Source organism: Saccopteryx leptura, chromosome 10 (genome assembly GCF_036850995.1).
Source record: "Saccopteryx leptura isolate mSacLep1 chromosome 10, mSacLep1_pri_phased_curated, whole genome shotgun sequence".
Classification (NCBI taxonomy): domain Eukaryota; kingdom Metazoa; phylum Chordata; class Mammalia; order Chiroptera; family Emballonuridae; genus Saccopteryx; species Saccopteryx leptura.
The window spans coordinates 9,910,581-9,931,693 of record NC_089512.1 but is presented as its reverse complement, the minus strand read 5'-3'; the positions used below and the strand labels follow the sequence as shown (position 1 = coordinate 9,931,693).

Sequence of the window (21,113 nt, the reverse complement as noted above, 5' to 3'; positions counted from 1 at the left end):
GTTCTGAGAGGGTCAAGGAGAGGAGTTAAGGGCTTGGATTCTGGGTCAGACTGCCCGGTTCTAATATGTTACTAAGTATCTAACCTTGAACCGAATGGTTGAATATTTCTGTGCTTCAGGTTTTCTTATCTAAAACGGACAGCGATAACAGTAGTGCCCGCTGCCCCCTAGGATGCTTGTGAGGGGGAAATGCAATGAGACCAGCGCTTAGAAGAGTTTCAGTGTGGTGTGTGTGTGCCGCGCCAGGCTTTCCGGAGCAGCGTTTATGGGACACTCATCAAGGCAGGAGCCACAGCAGGCATCAGGGTCTTCTGGTCCATTGCATAGTGGGGCAGCACACAGGCATCTGGCAGGGTCAGACCTCAGACTCCAGAAGAGACACCACGGCACCTCAGCCGTGGACCTTTAACGCTACGTATCCTGAGAAGTACCTGCCCCTTCCCTGGCATAGCCCTGGCCTCCAGCCCTGTCCTGTCATCTCAGCATCATGGTTTGGGAGCTGCCAGCCCTCCCCGGCTATGACCTGGGGGGTGGGGCCCAGCCTTGCCGTAACAGCTGCACAAGTCAGTGGATCCATGGCTTCTGGTGTGGATGCACCAGCTCAGTGCTCCACCTGAATTAATTGCCTTCCGTACTCGGCTGTCTCCCGTTTCCATGGAGCGTCTTGCTGGAGGCTGGCTCCTTCCCTGGGAGGCCAGCCTGCTGGGAGCTGGCGTGGATGAGTTCGCCTTTAGCTCTGGCAAGAAAAAGCTGGTATTGAGCAAGACGTAGTGATTAACAAGTGAAACAATGAAAAGGAAGGTTTGAATGGAATGCGTAATTATTACTTTTACTCATTAGGAAATGAACAGCCTTCGTGGCAACATGTTCAGACTAATCGAACTAAACGTATTTTGGAAGCGAACGTCAGGGAACAGTTTAATTCTGATTAAGGAGCTTAAAATGAGCTTTTTTCTTTCTTTTGGTTTTGATTGTAATTTAGTGACTTTCAAACGTTTTGAAGTTGTAGCTTATTGATTTTGTGACATCTTGTTCTTCTTAAGCATATGTTCTTTTAAAAAATTGAGTGGATCAAAATAAACTGTGTTTTAATAACTGGGTAAATAGCTTTAGGGACATTGTGGGTGATCCCCGGGTGGCACTCCACCAGGGTTCGAATCGGGCAACAGTATAGCGGAGACAGTGCCCGACAAAGGGTCTGGAGCCCGGGCAGGGAAATACTGGCTCTGCCCTCCCCCCACCCCCACCCCCGCAATTAGTGTGAACTTGGCAACATCATTAACCTCCCTGACCGTCCCTTTCCTCACGTTATTTAATATCACAGAGTCGTTTTGACAATCGGTTGAGAAAGTGTGCGGCGTGTCTTTGTCGGGCACTGAGAACAGTGCTGGCTGCTGTTCCACAGCGAAGCGTTTGTAACTGACCCCACTTTAGCGTTAGACCCGCCCAAGTGAGTTTCCGGAAGTTGACTGTTTTGTCATCATCATCCTAATCATCGTCATTATGAAAGAACTGCCATTTAATGAGCAGGTTACTGTGTGTCAGGCACCATCTGTCCACATATTTTCTCATTTAACCCTAAAATAACCCCGAGGGAAGGTATTGTTATCCTTATCTTGGGGGTAAAGACCACTGAGGCTCACAGGGAGGTTGGGTAGTTTGTCGAGAGAGGCAGGACGCAGACACAGACATCTTGGACTGCACGTTTGGTTTCTGAGCTCATGCCTTCACCTGGAACCTCCTTTTTGGCCTTCCCTTTGATTTTACAGGTTGCCAGCCGAGCCCAGAAAGGCAAAGGAATTTGCTTGCCATCTCACAGCCTCGTGGCACAGCGAGGACCAGAACTAGAGCTCCCGGTCTAGTTCTAGGGTGAGAGCTCCTTCTCTGCCGTCCTCCTGACTCTGCAACAGCTTGGGGCCCGGTCTGTAAAGAGGCGGAAGCTGGCAGAAAGAATAGGACCTATTTATAAAGACCACCCCTTTCCCATCGCTTACAATCTTAATTTCTTTTGAAGGCTTAAAGTCTTAACACTTTTATATAATTATGAAAATTTCTCTTTCAATCAGATTCCTGCTTGGTTATAACATAAACTCCCATAATTCCTTCTTTTTCCACCCACGGAGGATAGAATGTGTTTCATTGTCACGGAGGAAAATGACTTAATTCGCACAGAACACAAAAGGCAGGGGCAGGCAGTAAGCCGAATACCTTTTCTGCAATAAAAATATTCATGAATATTAAAGGCTTTTGCTAGCAGTATTTTTCTGTTTATCTTCTATAACTCAGTTTTGGTGTTAGGCTTAGCTACTGTATAACGAACCCCTCGATTTTACATAAATATAAGCTTTGTTGGACAGACACAGACAAAGGAGATGCTAATGAAGAAGTTATATGTGGAAAATGTTTGGGGCAAGATTGATTTTTAAATAAGCATAATATAAAAATGAATATGTTACTATAATAAAAACAAGGTGATTATAATAAAAGAAAAATCAGTTTAATGTAAGAACTTTACAGTGCAAAACTAGAGCTACTTTATATCAAGGATTTTCTTTTCTTTTCTTTTTCAGGCCCCAAAGAATTCTGTAACAGTTTTCCCCCGGTCCCTAAAAATGAGTAGGGTGGAGAGTTTGCTTATTTCTGATTCTGCATCAGTTAAAGGAATGAGGTCTTACACCTGCTTTGACAGACTTGTTTACAAGCTGAGAGGACTACCTGTCACTTGTCTTCTTAAAGACAGTACTTCCTGAGTCCCCACTGACTCCTGAATCTCAGGTGTTCTCCCACACTCCAGAGATTTTCCTGAGAGTTATGGATCCGTGGTTTCCAATTAAAGAGCACGCTCGGTGTACTGCTTTCCGTCTGTTTACATAAATCAGCAGCGTTTCAAGGTTTTCTAGTCTGTGTAGACTAGTAGTTCCAGACTCCTTTTTTATTCCCTTTCTTTCTCCTCCTCCTCCTCCTCTTCCTTTTATTTTTATTTATTTTGAGAGAAAGAGAGACAGGAAAGGTGCTGGGAGAGATGAGAAGCATCAACTTGTAGTTGTGGCACTTTAGTTGTTCATTGATTGCTTCTCATATGTGCCTTGATTGGGGAGGGGGCCTCCAACTGAGTGAGCCAGTGGCCCCTTGCTCAAGCCAGCGACCTTGGGCTCAAGCCTGCAACCATGGGATCATGTCTATGATCCCCATGCTCAAGCTGGTGACCTTGGGGTTTCGAACCTGGGACCTTAGTGTCCCAGGTCACCACTGTATCCACTGTGCCACTACCGATGAGGCACCCTTTTCTTTCCATAGGCAGCTTTACTGTACTGCCCGTCGGGCATCTCTAGAGGATGGGCAGGACAGAGAAGAGTGCCATGCTAGTCTATTCTGCCACTTGTTAGTGGCTCCGTCGAAAGTTTCACTTCTTAGCTGAAGGAAGTTTAAAGCAAGGGATCAGATGAGATCGGAAAGAATCCAATTTCTGCTTTCTTCTGCTCCCCTGGTTACAGTGGGTTGTGTCAATGATCAGTCATGTAAATACTGGCAAAGACATGACATCCCCCTACATGTATACTAAAGAATGGATGTGGCCTGACCAGGTGGTGGTGCAGTGGATAGAGCGTCGGACTGGGATGCGGAAGGACCCAGGTTCGAGACCCCGAGGTCGCCAGCTTGAGCGCGGGCTCATCTGGCTTGAGCAAAGAGCTCACCGGCTTAGACCCAAGGCCTCTGGCTCCAGTAGGGGGTTACTCGGTCTGCTGAAGGCCCGTGGTCAAGGCACATGTGAGAAAGCAATCAATGAACAACTAAGAAGTCGCAACGCGCAACGAGAAACTGATGATTGATGCTTCTCATCTCTCTCCGTTCCTGTCTGTCTGTCCCTGTCTATCTCTGCCTCTGTAAAAAAAAAGAATGGATGTTCATATTGTTTTGCATTTGCCTTCATTAGTTTGGGGGAAGCAAAGCCTGAGGGAACTCGAGTAGAGCTCTAGGAAGGGGGTAAGGACAGAAAGGGAAAAAGAGAAGGCAGAAACAAATAACGTAGTTGTAATGCCAGACTGTCCCGACCCTTAGTGACTAAGGAGAAGCGGTTACTTGTGCCCCTCAGAGGAGCCCTGTCTTGCCCAGGGGAGGAGGGGAGGCTGGGCAGGGGCGCATTCCCGGCACCTGGACAAGACTGATGGATCTTGCTGGGAAGTGCCCTTCGGGAACGCCCAGTCTGCATTATGGGAACAGTTTTTTAAGTGCTCTGCAGAGGTCCTCGGGGCACAAAGGCCAACACACATTTATCCAATAGTTGTTTTTCTTTCAAATTATGAGAAAGTTTATTTAGAAAGTTACAGATACAGCGGACTTGAGCCAGCTGGGCTACACAGGTTCAGGAAACAAGTTACAGAGGCCGGAGAAGGGCCCCTGGAGCTCAGGAGAGAGAAGGACGGAGGTAACAGGCCTGGTGGGTGGAGGGTGGGGGCAGGAAAGGCGCAGGCATTCTCCTGAGAGGGAGAGCATATCCAGCAGTCATTAATCTCTGCAGGGGGTGGCCAGGGGTGGGAGAGAGGGATGATTAAACACAGTCCTGCCCTTGGACTACAAGAAATGACTCCCTTATCCCTTTGTGCGCACAAACTTGTAGCAACACTGACTATTTTACCAATGGAAGAACTGAGGGGTCAAAGTCCGCCTTCCAGTAAAGACGTCCTGCCCTGTGTTCATTCTGTTGGGGTGCGTACTGTTGCCCGTGTTTCTCATGATGAAGCCACGTCTTTGCAAGCTGGAGAGTTATGTAACCCGGGCCTGAGGCTGCCTGTAGATCACCCCTGGGAGCCCACAGCCTTCTCTCTTCGTTGGCTAAGATTTTCTCATTACCTTCCCATTTCAACTGTTAAAAGACAAGCTCACCACACAGTGCAGAAACCCAGGATGCAAAAGGTACCCTTGGAGACCGGTCTTACTGCTGCATCCAAGTCTGAAAGCAGCTCAGGGGATTTCGGAAGGGGCTCCATTTCTAGAGAGGTCCTATCTGTGACTCACCACTGCTCCCTGGAACTGTACGGGGTATGGGCTAGAGCTCCATTTGGAAAAACATATAGTTCTCTGAGACCCAGATAGAAGCTGTCTTAAAGAGAAGCTTTTAAAAGAGAAAAAATAAAAACCAGATTAAAAATATAGACGAGTAATTAGCTCTTTGAGGGTGTTCGGCATCGTTTTGGACATTCTTTAGCTCAAACCAGGGCTTTGAGTTGGGGTTTTTGACATTTTTTGTTGACTTACATTATGGGAACAGGTTTTTCAAGAGGGAACTTTTTACAACGTTAAATGATCACCTTGAGTCAAGGGCAGGCGGTTTCCCAGCAAGTGCTTAATAAATCCTCCTCCTCATCTCCTGTCGTTCTTCCCTAGGAGTCAAAGCCCAAGTTCTACGTGCTCTCCATGTTTCCCTACCCTTCTGGCAAGCTGCACATGGGCCACGTGCGCGTGTACACCATCAGCGACACCATCGCACGGTTCCAGAGGATGAGAGGGGCGCAGGTAAGGCCGGTGCCGCCGGAGCAGCCCGGGGCAGCAAGAAGGTCCTAACGTGTGTTCGAGGCAAATGGAGAAAACCACTCTCAGTTACGATGAGATTAGCTTTGAAGATAAAGTATTTCCTTTTTATGAATCGGAAGAATTGCAATACAGCATCTAGGTTAGTTCGGGGGGGGCAGCCATGGGTTGGGTGTTGTGCTGAGGGTGGAGATGGAATAGGGGTGGGGGTAGCCACGGATGTGGGTAGCATGTGATCGCTCCCCAGGAGAGGTACACAGTCTGGTGGGGGTGAAACACAGAGATGGGTAATCATTGTTTAGAGCAGGGGTCCCCAAACTTTTTACACAGGGGGCCAGTTCACTGTCCCTCAGACCGTTGGAGGGCCGCCACATACAGTGCTCCTCTGACCACCAATGAAAAAGGTGCCCCTTCCAGAAGTGTGGCAGGGGGCCGGATAAATGGCCTCAGGGGGCCGCATGTGGCCCGCGGGGCCGTAGTTTAGGGATGCCTGGTTTAGAGGGTTGAATCCAGTAAGTATTTATATAAAGGTGGATCAAAGCTGTGAGTAGGAGGTAGGGCCACAAAGAAATTTTTCTCTTTGATATTGTCAGTATTCTCTAATGAGCATGCATTCATTTCATCATGGCATAAGTAACATTTTTGTAAGAAAAGAAGTATTTGTATTTGGGGAGTAACAACTCTGGGGCTGTTGGGAAAGACCCCACTAAAGATCTGGGGAGTGAAATTGACCGCAAGAGGGGAGGCACACCCTTGTGGCTAATCTGGGTCGGTCCCCTCCCCCCACTGCCAGTCACCCCACAGCCTGCTCTTTTTAGTGACAGGGGGTAGGAGTAACCACAGCACCCCCTTTAGCTGCTTACAGAGAGGCAGGATCGAAGAGGGGCTGAAGTGCAGACCACCAAACCAGATGGCCAGGACCAGAGTGCCAGCTCCCAACACTTCCTAGCTCTGTGAGCTTGGACTAGTTAACTTCTCTGAGACCTACTTTTGTCCCATCTGTAAAGTGGAGATCAAAGAGTGCGTGCCCACTGGCCTGTTGCATGGATTCCGGGAGGGCAGGATGACCGTGAAGCATTAGCATATACCCTGCGTGTTAGTAAATATTAGCCTGGCCAGTGGAGGGCTGGAATCTGCTCACCCCAGCTCCCGAGAGCCCGCTGTGCACCTCTGCCAAATTTTGTGTTCATTAGTCACCTAGGTAGCTTAACATCCAGCATGTTGGGAGTCTTTACACCATGGAAATCAGCAAACACTACAAATCAGGGCTTTCTCCTCCAGGCTTTCTCCTCCGCATTAATCGGCTCTCCCACTGGCTGTGATGAACCGGTCGGGGCCCATACAAATGATAGGTGCCACCTCCCAGTCCTCTGTAAAGATTTCCTTTTAGAAAGATGAGCACATCCTTGTCACAGTTGGTTTGAGAATTTATGCCGCACCGACATTGGCAGCAAGAAGTATTCCTAAAAAGGAAGTCAAGTTATAACATCTCTTCGTCCCTTGAAGAGTTAATAACTTGAAACGCTCAAACTCAGAGATTTGTGTTCTCCTTGAAGACGCCCAGGTGTTTGTCTCCCTGGTTTATGCCAGGTGTCATTTTCCCCAGACATGGCTTTCCATCTTTTCTGCTGTGTTTATTAGAAAGAGGCGGTGTGGAATGAGTTGGCTCTTTGCCTGAAAAGTATCATTCTTTATCTAACTGTGATTCTTCAACTAGAGTTTAAAAAAAATTTTTTTTTTACTTATCCAACTTATTTTTAGACAATTAGCAAATGCAGGCAAATCGCTGAAGATTAAGCTTTTATAGCAAAGCTGTACATTTATGGTAAAGATAGGGAAGCCCATTAGCAGAGAGGCGGTTGGGGGGGATGCAGGTGGGGTTCTGATTCCCTGGGAGGGAGGAGAGTTCCAGGGAAAGCTGAAGGCAGAGCCCCAGGCCCAGAGGTACCGGGTGCTGGTCGGCAGCTCAGGCCCAAAAGACAAAGTGGAGTTGCCTCCAGTCACAGAGGCCCAAGGTCAGGCTGGATCTGGGAGTTAGAGAACCTAGGTTTGAACCCTCTTCTACCACTTCCTAGCTGAGTGACCCTGCACAAGTCATTTCCTGTCTCTGAGTCTCACTCGCCTCATCTTGACAGTGGGGATAGCTACCTCCTCCCCCAGGGGGTTGTTGTGCAGGTTACATGAGTCAGCACATGTGGCTCGCACTCAGCAGTCCCTTCAGAAGGGGTGGCTGGGGTTATTATTTACGCTGATCTGGCTTACCCTGGGGAGGCATTCATCTCCACTGAATAACTGAACCCCACTGTCTTCTGTCCGGACCACGCTGCGTGGGGTTGCCTTCTGAGACGCATCTTCACTGTAGATCCTCGCCTGCAGTTTGTATCGTCTCTCCCACGACTGGCTGGCGCCTGGAACCACTGCCTGTCGCTTAGTGTACCGCGTCTCAGTCTGTGGGACCAGCAGATGCCCGGGGCTCTCTCTGCTCCTCAGGTTCAGCTGCTGTGTTTCAGATGATAAGCTCTCTTTTGGGGGCATCTTCCAGGTTTCCCCTGATATTAGTTTCTTGTTAATTCTCATAGCTCATATTTAAGTTCGATTTTCTCCCATCTAACTACCAAATTCGGTGAAAATTTGCCCTGCTGTTTTTAAGTGATATGGCAAAAGAGAAACAGAAATCTCAGTGTAAAAAGATTGTCAACATTGGGAAAGACCACCTGCTTCCTGTTGTTTTAAAATCTAACGTCAAGGCCCTGCCTGGGTGGCTTAGTGGACAGAGAATCACCCCAGTGTATCCTGGTCTTTATGTTTTCATGCCTTTACTCTGTATATTGTTGAAGGATACACACACGCACACATATGTAGTATAGTATGTTTTCAATTTTATATAAGATATCTTATTTAATATTCTGCATATTTTTTCACTCCGTATTTTGTTTCAAGATTTATCCTGTGTCTCTAGAGGGAGTTCATCCGTTCTAAACACTGTACAATTATGACAGTATGTAACTATTGCTGATGGAGTTTCAGGTGGTTTCCGGCTTCTGCTCCAGTGAGCACCCTGTACTCAGCTCAGCCTGTGCCGTCAGTGCTGGGTCACTTCATCACATTGCTCTGCAAAGTGCTGGTGCCTATTTGTACTCCTACCAGCGATGAATGACATTTACTGCCTTACCGCCCTTGACATCACTTCATGTTAGACTTTTTAATCTTGCTAATTTGGTATACAGGAAATGATATCTAATTGTGTTTTTAATTTCCATTTTCCTGAGTACTGTCCTCATGAAGCTGAGAAATTTTCAGGGGGGGTGTCTTTTTCATATCACTCTGTAGGACTTCTTTGTATAGCCTGGATTATTTTTTCTTTTCTTTCCTTTTTTTTTAAGGTGAAAGGAGGGGAGATAGTGAGGCAGACTCCCGCATGCACCCTGATCGGGATCCAACGGCAACCTCTGTCTGGGGCTGATGCCCCAGTACAGACCTATTTTTAGCACCTGAGGCTAATTCCCTTGTACCAGCTGAGCTATCCTCAGCACCCAGAACCACACTTGAACCAATCAAACCACTGGCTGCAGGGGAGGAAGATAGAGAAGGGGGAGAGGGTGTGGGGGGAGAAGCAGATGATCTCTTCTCCTGTGTGCCCTGACCAGGAATCGAACCCAGGATGTCCATACGCCTGATCAATGCACTATCCACTGAGCCGTCGGCTAGGGCCTAGTCTGGGTTATTGATTCGTTTTTAATTAGCAATGCACATATCTTCTCCCTGGCTGTGGTTTGCCCTTGAGATTTTGAGCCTGGCCAGACCACAGATTGTAATTTGAGAGTGAGAATGGGCGAGATGGATGAATCGGAAAGGTCAAGTTTGCTTTTACTTTGATCACCTTCTATAGCAGCATGTAAGTCGTGCAAAGGAGAGAATCGAGACCAGAGTGTAAATGGATCATCGGGGTCCCCGTGCTCTTGTCGTTCATGAAGATGTGCCTGAAAGCCGTGGCCATCCCAGTTCTGTTGGGGACACTGAAGTCACAGACAGGTGACCAGACCATTGACACACAAGTAGATCACACGTGGACTTTACAAATGGAGAGGTCAGTGGTGTGGGTGATGAATTGATAGGGAGTCAGGGGCTTTTGTCAACAACAGTGGCCTGCCTGCCCCCTGCTCACAGATTTATTGCAGGGTTCATGTGAGATGATCACTGAGAAAGCCCTTTAAGACATCTAAAACATCTAATGCAGTTCTCCAGTGTCGCCCGATTAGTAACAGCCACAATCAGGTGGTCCCGAGGTCTGGCTGTTCAGGCGGGGGCTGCTGGAAGCCGGTGGTAAGTCACCCTCTTTCGGTCAGAAAGACTGCTCTTCTGAACGGTTTCTGCACACAATGGTGCCATGTCTGATGCCACATTTAAAGCTTGGCGCCATATGGTTACTTTGTTGTGTTTTCATCTGTTGTACACACAGATGGTTGGAAAATAAAATTACCCACCTCCCACCTCGGCTGGTCTCTCCAGCACCTTCTGGGCCAGAAGCTGAGTGATTAAAGTATCCATGTGCCAAGTCTCCCTCACAGACTTGGGCTAATTTGTCTCAGGCAAAAAGCCTCTGGGGACGGCCTGAGTGGGGTTTTGTGCTTGAGCCTTTTTGGCTGTTCCGGCGGAGGAGGAAAGACATTGTGGTGACGTGTCTGGCAGCTGCGTGACCGTAATGTGATCACCTACGAATGGGAGGAAGTGAGGAGAGTTCTTAGCATGTGAACCACAATATGTCTCATCGGTTGTCATTCTGCCTGTTGGTCAACATGTGTTTATGGAGAGCCCAGAGGGCACAGCGTGGCATTGGGTTGTCAGATGTTTACATCTCTAGCGTCTGGAAGTAGGGAGTGGGTTTCTGGAGCTTACCCTCTCAGCTGTGACGGCAGGAAGAAGGTGACTCGCTGGCTGGAAGCGGCGGTCCCTCTGCCTGTCACGGCGCTCCGTATTCCCGGAGGAGGTCGTCTGCTGTGGGCTGAGGTGTTGTCACTTGGGTTGTTTTTACCCCGAAGTATTCACTTGAATTTGATCCCCAATCTGTAATCATGGTGGATTATGACACTTGCTAAACAAAATTGGATGTTGTGTTTCTCATTTCTTGAAAATAAACTTGAATCTACTTCAGAAAAAGCATGGCCCTCTCTGAAAATAGCGATTTTTTGAGAAGCAGTAACCATGGTTGCTGTCAATTAGAAGCGGAATGGTTTCAGATATAAAGTTTTGTTTTATGATGAAAGGGAGAGAAAAGCCGATCACTCCTAGGAAATTGGTTGGCGCTTTCGTGGTAACGATTGAGCTCCTCTCTCCCTGGGGGAGTCAGCCGGCCAGCTGCCTGGTCTCTCTCCAATGTCTACCTCGTTTGATCTTCCTGTGTTGGAGGAAGACCTATACCTTTTCTTGTTCTATTGTTTTTCCTTCTGAAAGAAAAGTGTTTTAAAATTGAACATTAAATTCTATATTCCCATGTGAGAAAAAAAAAAAAGTAAATAAATAAAAAATTAAGGCCTGACCTGTGGTGGCGCAGTGGATAAAGCGTCAACCTGGAAATGCTGAGGTCCCCGGTTCGAAACCCTGGGCTTGCCTGGTCAAGGCACATATGGGAGTTGATGCTTCCAGCTCCTCCCCCCTCCTCTGTCTGTCTCTCTCTCTCCTCTCTAAAATGATTAAATAAAATAAAATAAAAAATAAAAAAAATTAAATTCTATATTCCCATGTGAAAAATACCATATTTCCCCATGTATAAAACGCACCTTAATTTTGGGGCCTGAAATTTGAAAAAAATATATATTACATAAAGTTATTGAACTCAAGTTTTATTCATCATAAAATTCATACAACTCATCACTGTCAAAACTTCCATCCATTAGCTTATCCTCATCTGTGTCTGGTCTTCATATATTGCTTCGTCCTCCGTTCCATCTATGGCATTTGAAATGCCACAACCACTGTATAAGAGGCACCCAGTTTTTAGACCCCAAATTTTTCGGGGGAAAGTGCATCTTATACATGGGGAAATAGGGTATATGCATATACAAGGCCGCAGTCCCCTGTGACCACCCTGCCTCCGCAGGCCCTTCTGGGCAGAAATCCCTGGTATTTCCCAGTGCTCAGCCCTCCAGAGCCTTGCCTGCCCATCGTCATAGGTAGCCGTGCTCTCTCCGGTGCCCGTCTCCTAGCCTGCTTGCCGGTCATCCTGCCTGACAACCGGAGATGCCCATGGCCCTGCCTGGAGGGAGGCGGACCGTGAGCCATGGGCCTGTGATGGTGTCTGCACCAGCGGCTGACCCAGGCCCAGCCCCCAGGCCTGGCCTCCTGGCTAGCTCCAGGTGACCAGCCAGGCCCCAAGCCCTGTGCTTGTCCCTCATCAGTAGCTAGTCCTGACTCCTCTTCCATGTCTGAAATCCTGGTAGGTTTTGCAGCCTTCCGGTGTTCCTGTTTTCCCCGTACTGGCCCCCAGCCAGCCAGTTTGCTCTCAGAACTGTCCCCTGCTGTGCTCTGGATGGCAGAAGGATAGACCCTGCAGGCTATGTTCCAGTGTCAGCTGGCCTCTGGCTGGTTTTGGACAAAAAGAAACTGGGGAAATTGGAGGGCAGGAGGCAAGGAGAAGCCAGGGGATTTCCCTCTGGCCTGGTTAGGTCTCCTTCCTCCGTGAATCCTGTTCCATCCGGGCTGACCTCCGTCTCGGCTTCCGCAGCTGACCTCCGGCCCTGGCTCTGTTGGCACGGCCCCCTCCCTTTGTGCCGCCCTCTGAACCTCTGGGTTGCTTGGCTGTCGCTTGGCTTCTCACTCAAGTTTAAATGCTCAGAGTATTTGTTAGAAGAAGAGCTGGCATGATTATTCTTCACACTCTGGATGTTTATTTTATAGATTCGTAGGTTACAGCTACTAGGACTTGGTCTTGATTCCTTTCTGCAGAAAGCAACTCCTGCCTAAGAAGGGGTGAACTGCGGGGTAGCTGGTGGCCTCACTTATAAATCCAGATGCTGGGCTTTTGTTTGTTTGTTTTAGAATAAATTGCCTGGTTGGCACATGTTACTTGTGGAATAATGGAAGGATTAAACTAAGTATGGTGGTAGGAGTTTGAAAGCTAAAAAGCAGAGTGTGGAGCGGTTCCAGTGACTCTTTAGATAGCCTTGGCCACAGAGAAATCGCAGACAAGGAAGTGGCCAGCTACACCTGGGATGGAAGAATTTGATCTGGATGTCATGTGAGACCAAGTCATGAACGGGACAGGCCAAGGAAGCACCTGACTCAATGTCTTTCACATAAATGAACTGTAACAATGTGACGGCTCATAGACTGTGCTACTGCGGCCAAGGGACAAGCTCTGGTAGTTTGTATCCTGCTGTAGTAGGTCTTCACCTTGACAGCAGTGAACTCTCTTTTTTTAATTTTTATTTTATTTATTTATTTATTTTTTACAGAGACAGAGAGTGAGTCAGAGAGAGGGATAGACAGGGACAGACAGACAGGAATGGAGAGAGATGAGAAGCATCAATCATTAGTTTTCCATTGCGCGTTGCAACATCTTAGTTGTTCATTGATTGCTTTCTCATATGTACCTTGACCGCGGGCCTTCAGCAGACCGAGTAACCCCTTGCTGGAGCCAGCGACCTTGGGTTCAAGCTGGTGGGCTTTTTGCTCAAACCAGATGAGCCCGCGCTCAAGCTGGTGACCTCGGTCTCGAACCTGGGTCCTCTGCATCCCAGTCCGACGCTCTATCCACTGCGCCACAGCCTGGTCAGGCAGCAGTGAACTATCTTGTAGCAGAGTGTGTTCTGCACTTGGTCACGCAACTCTGGGAAGCCCAAGATACAGAAACCAGAGGACCCTCCCCTGTTTTATACAAATGTGGTTCACAGGAACATTTATCCCAGTGACCCAGCCTATGGTGTGGTAAAAATATGAACTATTAAGAAGCTTTATTTTTCCAGTTTTATTTTTATAGACAGCTTGTGTAACATGTGCGCTAACAATCTCTTTTTATGTTAATTTGTTCTATTTTGACAACAAAAATAGAAATGATATGTCAATCCAGACAGGTTTTTTTGTGACTGCCTTCTGAATTGACTTTATTGAAAAATATGGATGGCACCACCTCACCACTGGTGGTGCAGTGGGTAGAGCATCAACCTGGGGCACTAAGGTCTCAGGTTCGAAACCCCAAGGTTGCTGGCTTGAGTGCAGACTCAACCAACTTGAGCACAGGGTTGCCAGCTTGAGCATGGGATCATAGGCGTGACTCCATGGTCACTGGCTTGAGCACGGGGTCACTGGCTTATCTGGCAGCCCCGGTCAAGGCACGTATGAGAAGTAATCCATGAACAACTAAAGTGACGCAACACGCAACTATGAGTTGATGTTTCTCATCTCTCTCCCTTCCTGTCCATCTGTCTCTCTCTCTCCTTCTCTCTGTCTCTCTTGCTAAAGAAAAAAGAAAAACTATGGGTGGTCCCTACCGAATGTTAATAGGCAGTACATTGCCCTCGTGCTATTTTGGCAGCTCCAGCAGAGAAACCACCTGGGGATTAAGCTTCCCCCTTCTCATGGTTGCACGGCAGGCATGATATTCTTCCAGGGAAGCAGCCCCAGCAGAACATCTGGAAGCTCGCCACCCATGGCATTGAAGAACTTTCTAGTAATCTAGCACCTATCCCCCACATAGGATTTTTTTTTTTTTAAGCTCTTGAAAATTAAAAAGAGGAAAAACTATGCCACTTAATATATAGTTAACAGAGGAGAATATTTTTCATCTATTTAGGGGACAGAAAGCTGCCTCCTAGAAGGTGTCTGGTTTGGTTAGGATTCCCGGCTACTCGGAACTGAAACCCCGCTCAGACCAGCTTAAGCAAGAAGGGAGGCTTGGCTGTTTCTCCAGATCCTGGTGCGTCTTACAGGATCAAAGGAAATGTAAGAACCAGGCCCGTGGGACCAGGGCCAGGCCGGGGAGTAGTCCCGGCCCCTGTTCCGCTTCTCTCCGTGAGCCAGCTTTACCTTCTCAGACATCCGCCAGGGGGAAGGCAGGGTCACCTGTTTCTCCTGACCGAGGAGAAAAGGGAAGAGAGCGAGCCGTCCTTGTCCTCGTCTCTGTGGCACAAACTCCACGCCACCCCCCACTCCAGACAACAGAGAAGCTCGGGCAAGTTTATTTACTCACATGCCTCCCTCTGTAGCCAGAGGGATGAGTTTTGCAATTGACAGCACTCAGCAGATCTCTGTGGAGTTGAAGGAGGGTCAGTTTCCCAGAAGAAGGGGAGGATGCCCTTTGGAAAGGTGGACACTTGCGTCTGCCCTGTTTAATGTTTCTTTCGGGCTCTAGGTCATCCACCCCATGGGATGGGATGCATTTGGGCTGCCTGCCGAGAATGCCGCAATTGAGAGGAATCTACATCCAGAAAGTTGGACACGAAGGTATGTATTTACAGACCTATTCAGACACCTATATATAGAAACCTTAAAAAAAATTTTTTTTAAATCTGTGCATGAGAAATAGAAAGCAAAGTAAACCCAACATTGTAGTCTGCCAAGCGATCAAACAGATTGTATATACTGGTGCAAAGAGGGTGTAGGCCGGGTATTCATTCCTATGTTCATTTTGATGCTTTGTTGTCACAAAGTTATTCTTCCTTTGAGTATTTGCATCTGGAAGGAAAAGAAAGAGGAGAGGGTTGCATTTGTTATATTTCCACAGTGCTTCTCATTTCTGGGATCATAATTTGAGCTGTATCCAAATTCTACATTTTAATTTTCTCTAATAATTCTGTTAGTTTTTTGCATGCACCACTTTGAAGCAAGAGAAACTCAGCCATTCAACATAGAAATATGTGGTCAATTTATTCTGGGCGTGGCCTTCTCCAAAGGGACACAGCCCAGTCCCTTGCCTCAGGCTCCCATGTCCACCCCCGTCCCTCCTGATAGCGTCTGGAGGGCCTCATACCAGGACCCGGCAGAATGTTCTGTGCCCACCCCACAGAGATCTGGGGCTCCCACCCACCCCAGATGTGGAGCCCCAGTTCTGGAGCCCGTTCCCCAGAATCTTCACCTTCCTTTGCTTTATCTCGACTAAGGCTACAGTGTACAGACATTCACTGCACCATCTACTTCTCTGGAGGAAATGATAATCAAATGCAGTGAATCAAATGGGGCATAAATTTGATGTAAGTTAGACCAGGGATTGCCTGATTTTGTAAATAAAGTTTTATTGGAACACAGTCACACCCATTTGTTTACATTTCGTCCATGACTGCTTCCACGATACAATGACAGAGGTAAGGAGTTATGACCAAGACCATGTGGTCGCAACGCTGAAAACATTACCATGCAGGCGTCCCCAAACTACGGCCCCGCAGGCCGCATGCGGCCCCCTGAGGCAATTTATCCGGCCCCCCACCGCACTTCCAGAAGGGCCACCTCTTTCATTGGTGGTCAATGAGAGGAGCACTGTATGTGGCGGCCCTCCAACGATCTGAGGGACAATGAACTGGCCCTCTGTGTAAAAAGTTTGGGGACCCCTGCTAGCCTTTTACAGGAAAAGCTTGCCAACTCTCCGCTAGAGAATAACAATGAAAAAGATGGCCCCTGAATCGGGCCACCTGGTTACAGATTCTGCCCTTCCTTTATGCTAGCTCATCACTTTGAACAAGTCACTTAACATCTCTGTGCCTCAGTTTACTTATCTATAAAAGAGGGATAGTCATAGTTCCTACCTCACAGGAATGAGCAAGTACTTAGTCAGCTGCTATAACAAAGACACTGGTCTCGGTGGCTTATAAACAACTTCACTTCTCTGTTCTGGAGACTGGGAAGTCTTAGGTGCCTGGAGATTTGGCATCTGGTGAGGCCCTCTTCCAGGTTGCAGACAGCCCTCTTCTCTCTGTGTCCTCACATGGTGGAAGGGGCAAGGGACCTCTCTGGGGTTTCTTTTTTAAGGACACTACACCCCATTCATCAGGGCTCTGCCCTCGTGACCTAATCGCCTCCCAAAAACCCCACCTCCTAATACCAACACACTGGAGATTAGGTTTCGACAGATTATTTTGGGGGGACACAACCGTTTAGTTTACAGAAAGCACTGTTCTGCAAAAGTGCTTAGCCCAAGGCCTGGAGTAGAATAAGCTCTTGTTAGCTCATGGGAGCTCACCTGGAGAACTTTCCCACGGCTTTTCCTGAGTTCAGGCTGCTTGAGCAGAAAGAGGATATAAGTGAATCCTCCTTTTTTTCTTTAACAAAAAGGAAAAGTGATGTATTTCCTTATTTCATCTTATATTCAAGTTGATAATTCACTTCCTCTTTCCAGGGATTGCATAGTTTTAGACTTGGGTTTTGATTGACAAAGCCCTCAACCAAGTTTCTTTTGGATTCCATAGTTTGTATGTTAAGGTGTTTCTTTCTCCCTTGAGTGGATTTTATACTTGCACGTGGTTAGCTTAAATCTGTGTGGAATACGGACAGGATGGACCAGAGTGCACTCTTCAGAGGAGTTGCCCGTTTGAATGGGCGGAGGAAGACCCTCCCAGGGCCAGAGACCATTGTGGTTTCCAGCACATTCTGTATGAATCCAAAGAGTAGGCAGGTAGGTGTCTTCTGTTATGCTGACATTTTCATTGATCCTTAGTGATTAATTATTATTATTATTTTATTGTTGTTATTATTTTGGCCAGGGCAAAAACAACATGTAATATAGACTTTGGAATACTTTGGAATAATCCAGACTTTTCCCGTTTCCCTTCACATTCTCATGGTGTAGCTTGTTTATGGCTCCCCCCCCCCCTAAAAAACGGAACTTTCTTCCCTTTATTTCACAGCAATATTAAATACATGAGGAAACAGCTTGATCGCCTGGGCCTGAGTTTCAGCTGGGACAGGGTAAGTCCACCCTCTGTCACTGGGACCGTGACAGTCCCTTCCCACCTCCTCTCTGGGCTGGGGAAGGGGAGGGAGGGTGGTGGGAAGCAGACCTCCACAAATGAGAACGAGTCTCCAGGGGATAATTTGCCTGCAAACAAGCCATTTTCTGTGGGATTAAGCTAAGAGTGTTAACTTCTTCCAGTATTTAAACTTCACAATGGGCTCTGATTTATGTGCAAAGCCAAGCCTTTGCCCAGACTTTCTGCTGTTCTCAGCAATAGTTTCAAAAGACTGTTGGGCTCCATGTGGAAGCCCGCCTGGGCCTTTTAGGCAAAGAGGTGTGAAGGCGGTTGACCGTTTATTTATTTAGCTTTTGTTCCAAGTTTGGAATTGAGGCTCACAAGAGCAGATTATGATTCTGTCGGAAAGAGCCTGATGGTGTAAAATGTTTTCAAGGAGGAAAGCACTGTTAACAAATAAAAAACAGAAGCAATTGGTTATTTAGAAAAAGTAATCTTTTGTCGCATATCAGATACAGAAGTAATTTCAGTTGAGTTAAATGTAAAAATCGAACGACAAAAGATCGAGAAGGAAATAGAAATGTGTTTATCTCAAAGGCATTTCTGAGTACTTATCCTGTGCTGACGTAAACAACATGCAAGGCAGAGGACAAACTAGCAGAAATGTTTGTGATGAAACAAAAATCATTAAGAAAAAGACAAACACCCCCTAAAATCTCAAAATCCACCGTACTGTGCTTCTGTTTCCTGGACACGCTGGGCCCGCTCTGGACCTTGCCCTTCGGAGCAGGGGTGCCGTCAGAGCCCTTTCTCCCAAGAGCCCAACCTGCTCTCAGAGGGGCCACGCTGCTCGGCTCACAGTGTTCTTCTCCAGCCTGCTCCCACTGCCGAAGTTCCTTGGTGCTTCTGGCGGGCCGACGGCACCGGTGCTGTGTCCCGTGCGGGTGCGTCGCCGTGGCCCCCGTTTCCGTGCTCTGTCGGTGATGTTAGTGGGAGCAACGGAAACGAGTTTAGGCGTGTGTTCCTGATGCCCCGCTGTGGCCCCGTCTCCGTGCTCTGTCGGTGACGTCAGTGGGAGCAACGGAAACGAGTTTAGGCGTGTGTTCCTGATGCCCCGCTGTGGCCCCGTCTCCGTGCTCTGTCGGTGACGTTAGTGGGAGCAACGGAAACGAGTTTAGGCGTGTGCTCCTGATGCCCCGCCGTGGCCCCCGTCTCCGTGCTCTGTTGGTGACGTCAGTGGGAGCAACGGAAACGAGTTTAGGCGTGTGTTCCTGATGCCCCGCTGTGGCCCCGTCTCCGTGCTCTGTCGGTGACGTTAGTGGGAGCAACGGAAACGAGTTTAGGCGTGTGCTCCTGATGCCCCCTTGCCCAGCAGTCCTCACGCGCCCGTTGAGGAAACCCTTGCATTCTGCTTGGTGATGTGGGACCAAGCGAGGAGGTGGAGGAATTGTTCATTTAATTGATAGGCCAGAACATTTAATTGTTCTGTGCTCTTTGCAAGGGAACATTCTTACAGTCTCACAAAACCCGGATAATTCAACCGATGGCTAGCTGACAATGAGCAAAGTGTTAAAAAAAAAAAAAAAAAAAAGATAAGATGGCTCAGAAATGTAATGTTTCTCCCCAGGTGGAGAAAGCCCACTTAAACCTGGGCTGTGGCCCTGTCCTTCCTGCCTCTTCCTGGGTGGTGAGCCCTGTAGGAATGGTCCGCTTCTGAGCAGTCTTATCTTCTAGTAAAAGCTTCTTTGAATTAAAAAAAAATATTTTTTTTACATTTCTGGAAGTAATGGCTTCCTGGGGAGCCCGAGTGATCGTGGAGTGACTTTTAGCACAGCACGGTTTCACTTCTCAGATATTGCTCCCCAAACGCTTGGACCGTTTTGAGAAGATAGAAAGTAAGAATCTGAAAACGGAGGCTGAATGGCTGAGCAGCCACTGAGGGAAGAGTCAAGGGGAGAGGAAACCGCCCGCTCAGTGACAGGGAGGGACAGGGTCCTCTCTCTGGGGGGCACTCGCCTCGTGAGCTCATCGGCTGCCCTCGGAGGAGAAGGTTTGACTCTCGTGGGTTCAGGTTATGGCCTTGCTGGTCATGAACTGGACCTAGGGAACAGGCTGAACAGTTCCATGTGACAAAGGACAGTTAGCTCCTCGGTTGTCTGCTGTGGTCCATTGAGGCAGGTGTGTCCCTGACTTTGACCTCTGCGTTCTCACCGGTGCTCTGATGCCTACGCTGGTTCTGGACCAGACCTTGGCTATGACTCTTGATCGAAGTAGACTTTGGGACCTCATTTTTATTTGGAATCTTGTGGATAACTGTTTTGGGAGCAGTTCCTAGGAGTTCCCTTCAAAATCTGACAAGTATAAGAGGAAAACTGACATCCAAATCAGACAGGATTCAACACTGTGTCTGGGGAACCTGCCGGAAGAAGGCTTTTTTAGTGATTTGTGGTGCTTGCTAAGCGACCCAGACACCCACAGTCCGGTGTGAAATCAAAACAAGCCAGAACATATTTCAGGATTGGGCATAACCGGTGTTTGGATGAATTCAGCTTTTCTTGTTCCCCCTCCCTGGCGTAATCAAAAGTTGACTATTTGCTGACTTTCTTTGCTGCGGAGCTCTTAGGAGTTTTTATCTGGACTTCTTTTCATGAGACTCTGAATTTCTGTGTCCATCTTCCTTCTCGTGTTTTTACGTTTAGTCTTCTGTGCGGGTGTGGTGTCAGTGCCTGGTAATAACCCCGATGGCTTCGCCCACGTCGGGGCCTGGGAGACACAGGAAGCACCGCCCCTTAGACACCGAAACTCGGAATGTGCCCTCACACTCTTCCCCACGGGCGTGTGGGCTGGGGGGAGCCATGGAAGAGGCATCTCAGAACCTGGCTGCCTGACGACTCCTGCCGGGACAGGCGTTGGTGACTTAGCTGTCAGTGCCGCCCGGCTGCACGGAGCAGGGAGGTCGCGGAGGTGTTTCGGGAGCCGGAGGTCGCGGAGGTGTTCGGGGCAGGGAGGTCGCGGAGGTGTTCGGGGCGCCGGAGGTCGCGGAGGTGTTCGGGGCGCCGGAGGTCGCGGAGGTGATTGGGGCGCCTCCGCCATCCACACTGGTCTCTTTGCTTCTGGTTCACTTCTTTCTCTCCATCTTTCTTCCCTTTCACCATCCTCTTTCTGTTTCCTGTTCTCTCTCATCCTTTTGCTCGACTCACCTGCTTTCCTGTTCTTCTCTTCCTGTCTTCCTTCTCTCCTGCCTCTTTTTTTTTTTTTTTTACAGAGAGAGGGATAGACAGGGACAGACAGACAGGAAGGAAGAGATGAGAAGCATCAATCATTAGTTTTTCATTGCACGTTGAGACACCTTAGTTGTTCATTGATTGCTTTCTCATATGTGCCTTGACCGCAGGCCTTCAGCAGACCGAGTAACCCCTTGCTCGAGCCAGCGACCTTGGGTCTAAGCTGGTGAGCTTTTGCTCAAACCAGATGAGCCTGCGCTCAAGCTGGCGACCTTGGGGTCTCGAACCTGGGTCCTTGGCATCCCAGTCCAATGCTCTATCCACTGTGCCACCGCCTGGTCAGGCGTCTCTTTTTTAATATAATTTTTTTGGGGGAAAATTTCCAACTCATGCTAAAAATGTGAGGCTAGAATAGGGAACCCCCAAACCCTCGTCACTCGGCTTCAGCAGTTGCTGTTACACGGCC

The 21,113-nt window shown here is 48.2% G+C and overlaps 1 protein-coding gene across 3 annotated transcripts in view; it reads left to right on the top strand.

Annotated features, from left to right (window-relative positions):
• LARS2 (leucyl-tRNA synthetase 2, mitochondrial) overlaps positions 1 to 21,113 on the top strand; it is a 126,353-nt gene that overhangs the window by 6,309 nt on the left and 98,931 nt on the right. For all 3 annotated transcript variants that reach the window (XM_066351259.1, XM_066351257.1, XM_066351258.1), the window contains exons 3-5: positions 5,386 to 5,514; positions 14,876 to 14,967; positions 17,361 to 17,421. In XM_066351259.1, the coding sequence (XP_066207356.1) occupies positions 5,386 to 5,514; positions 14,876 to 14,967; positions 17,361 to 17,421 (282 nt within the window). The remainder of the gene's footprint in view (positions 1 to 5,385; positions 5,515 to 14,875; positions 14,968 to 17,360; positions 17,422 to 21,113) is intronic.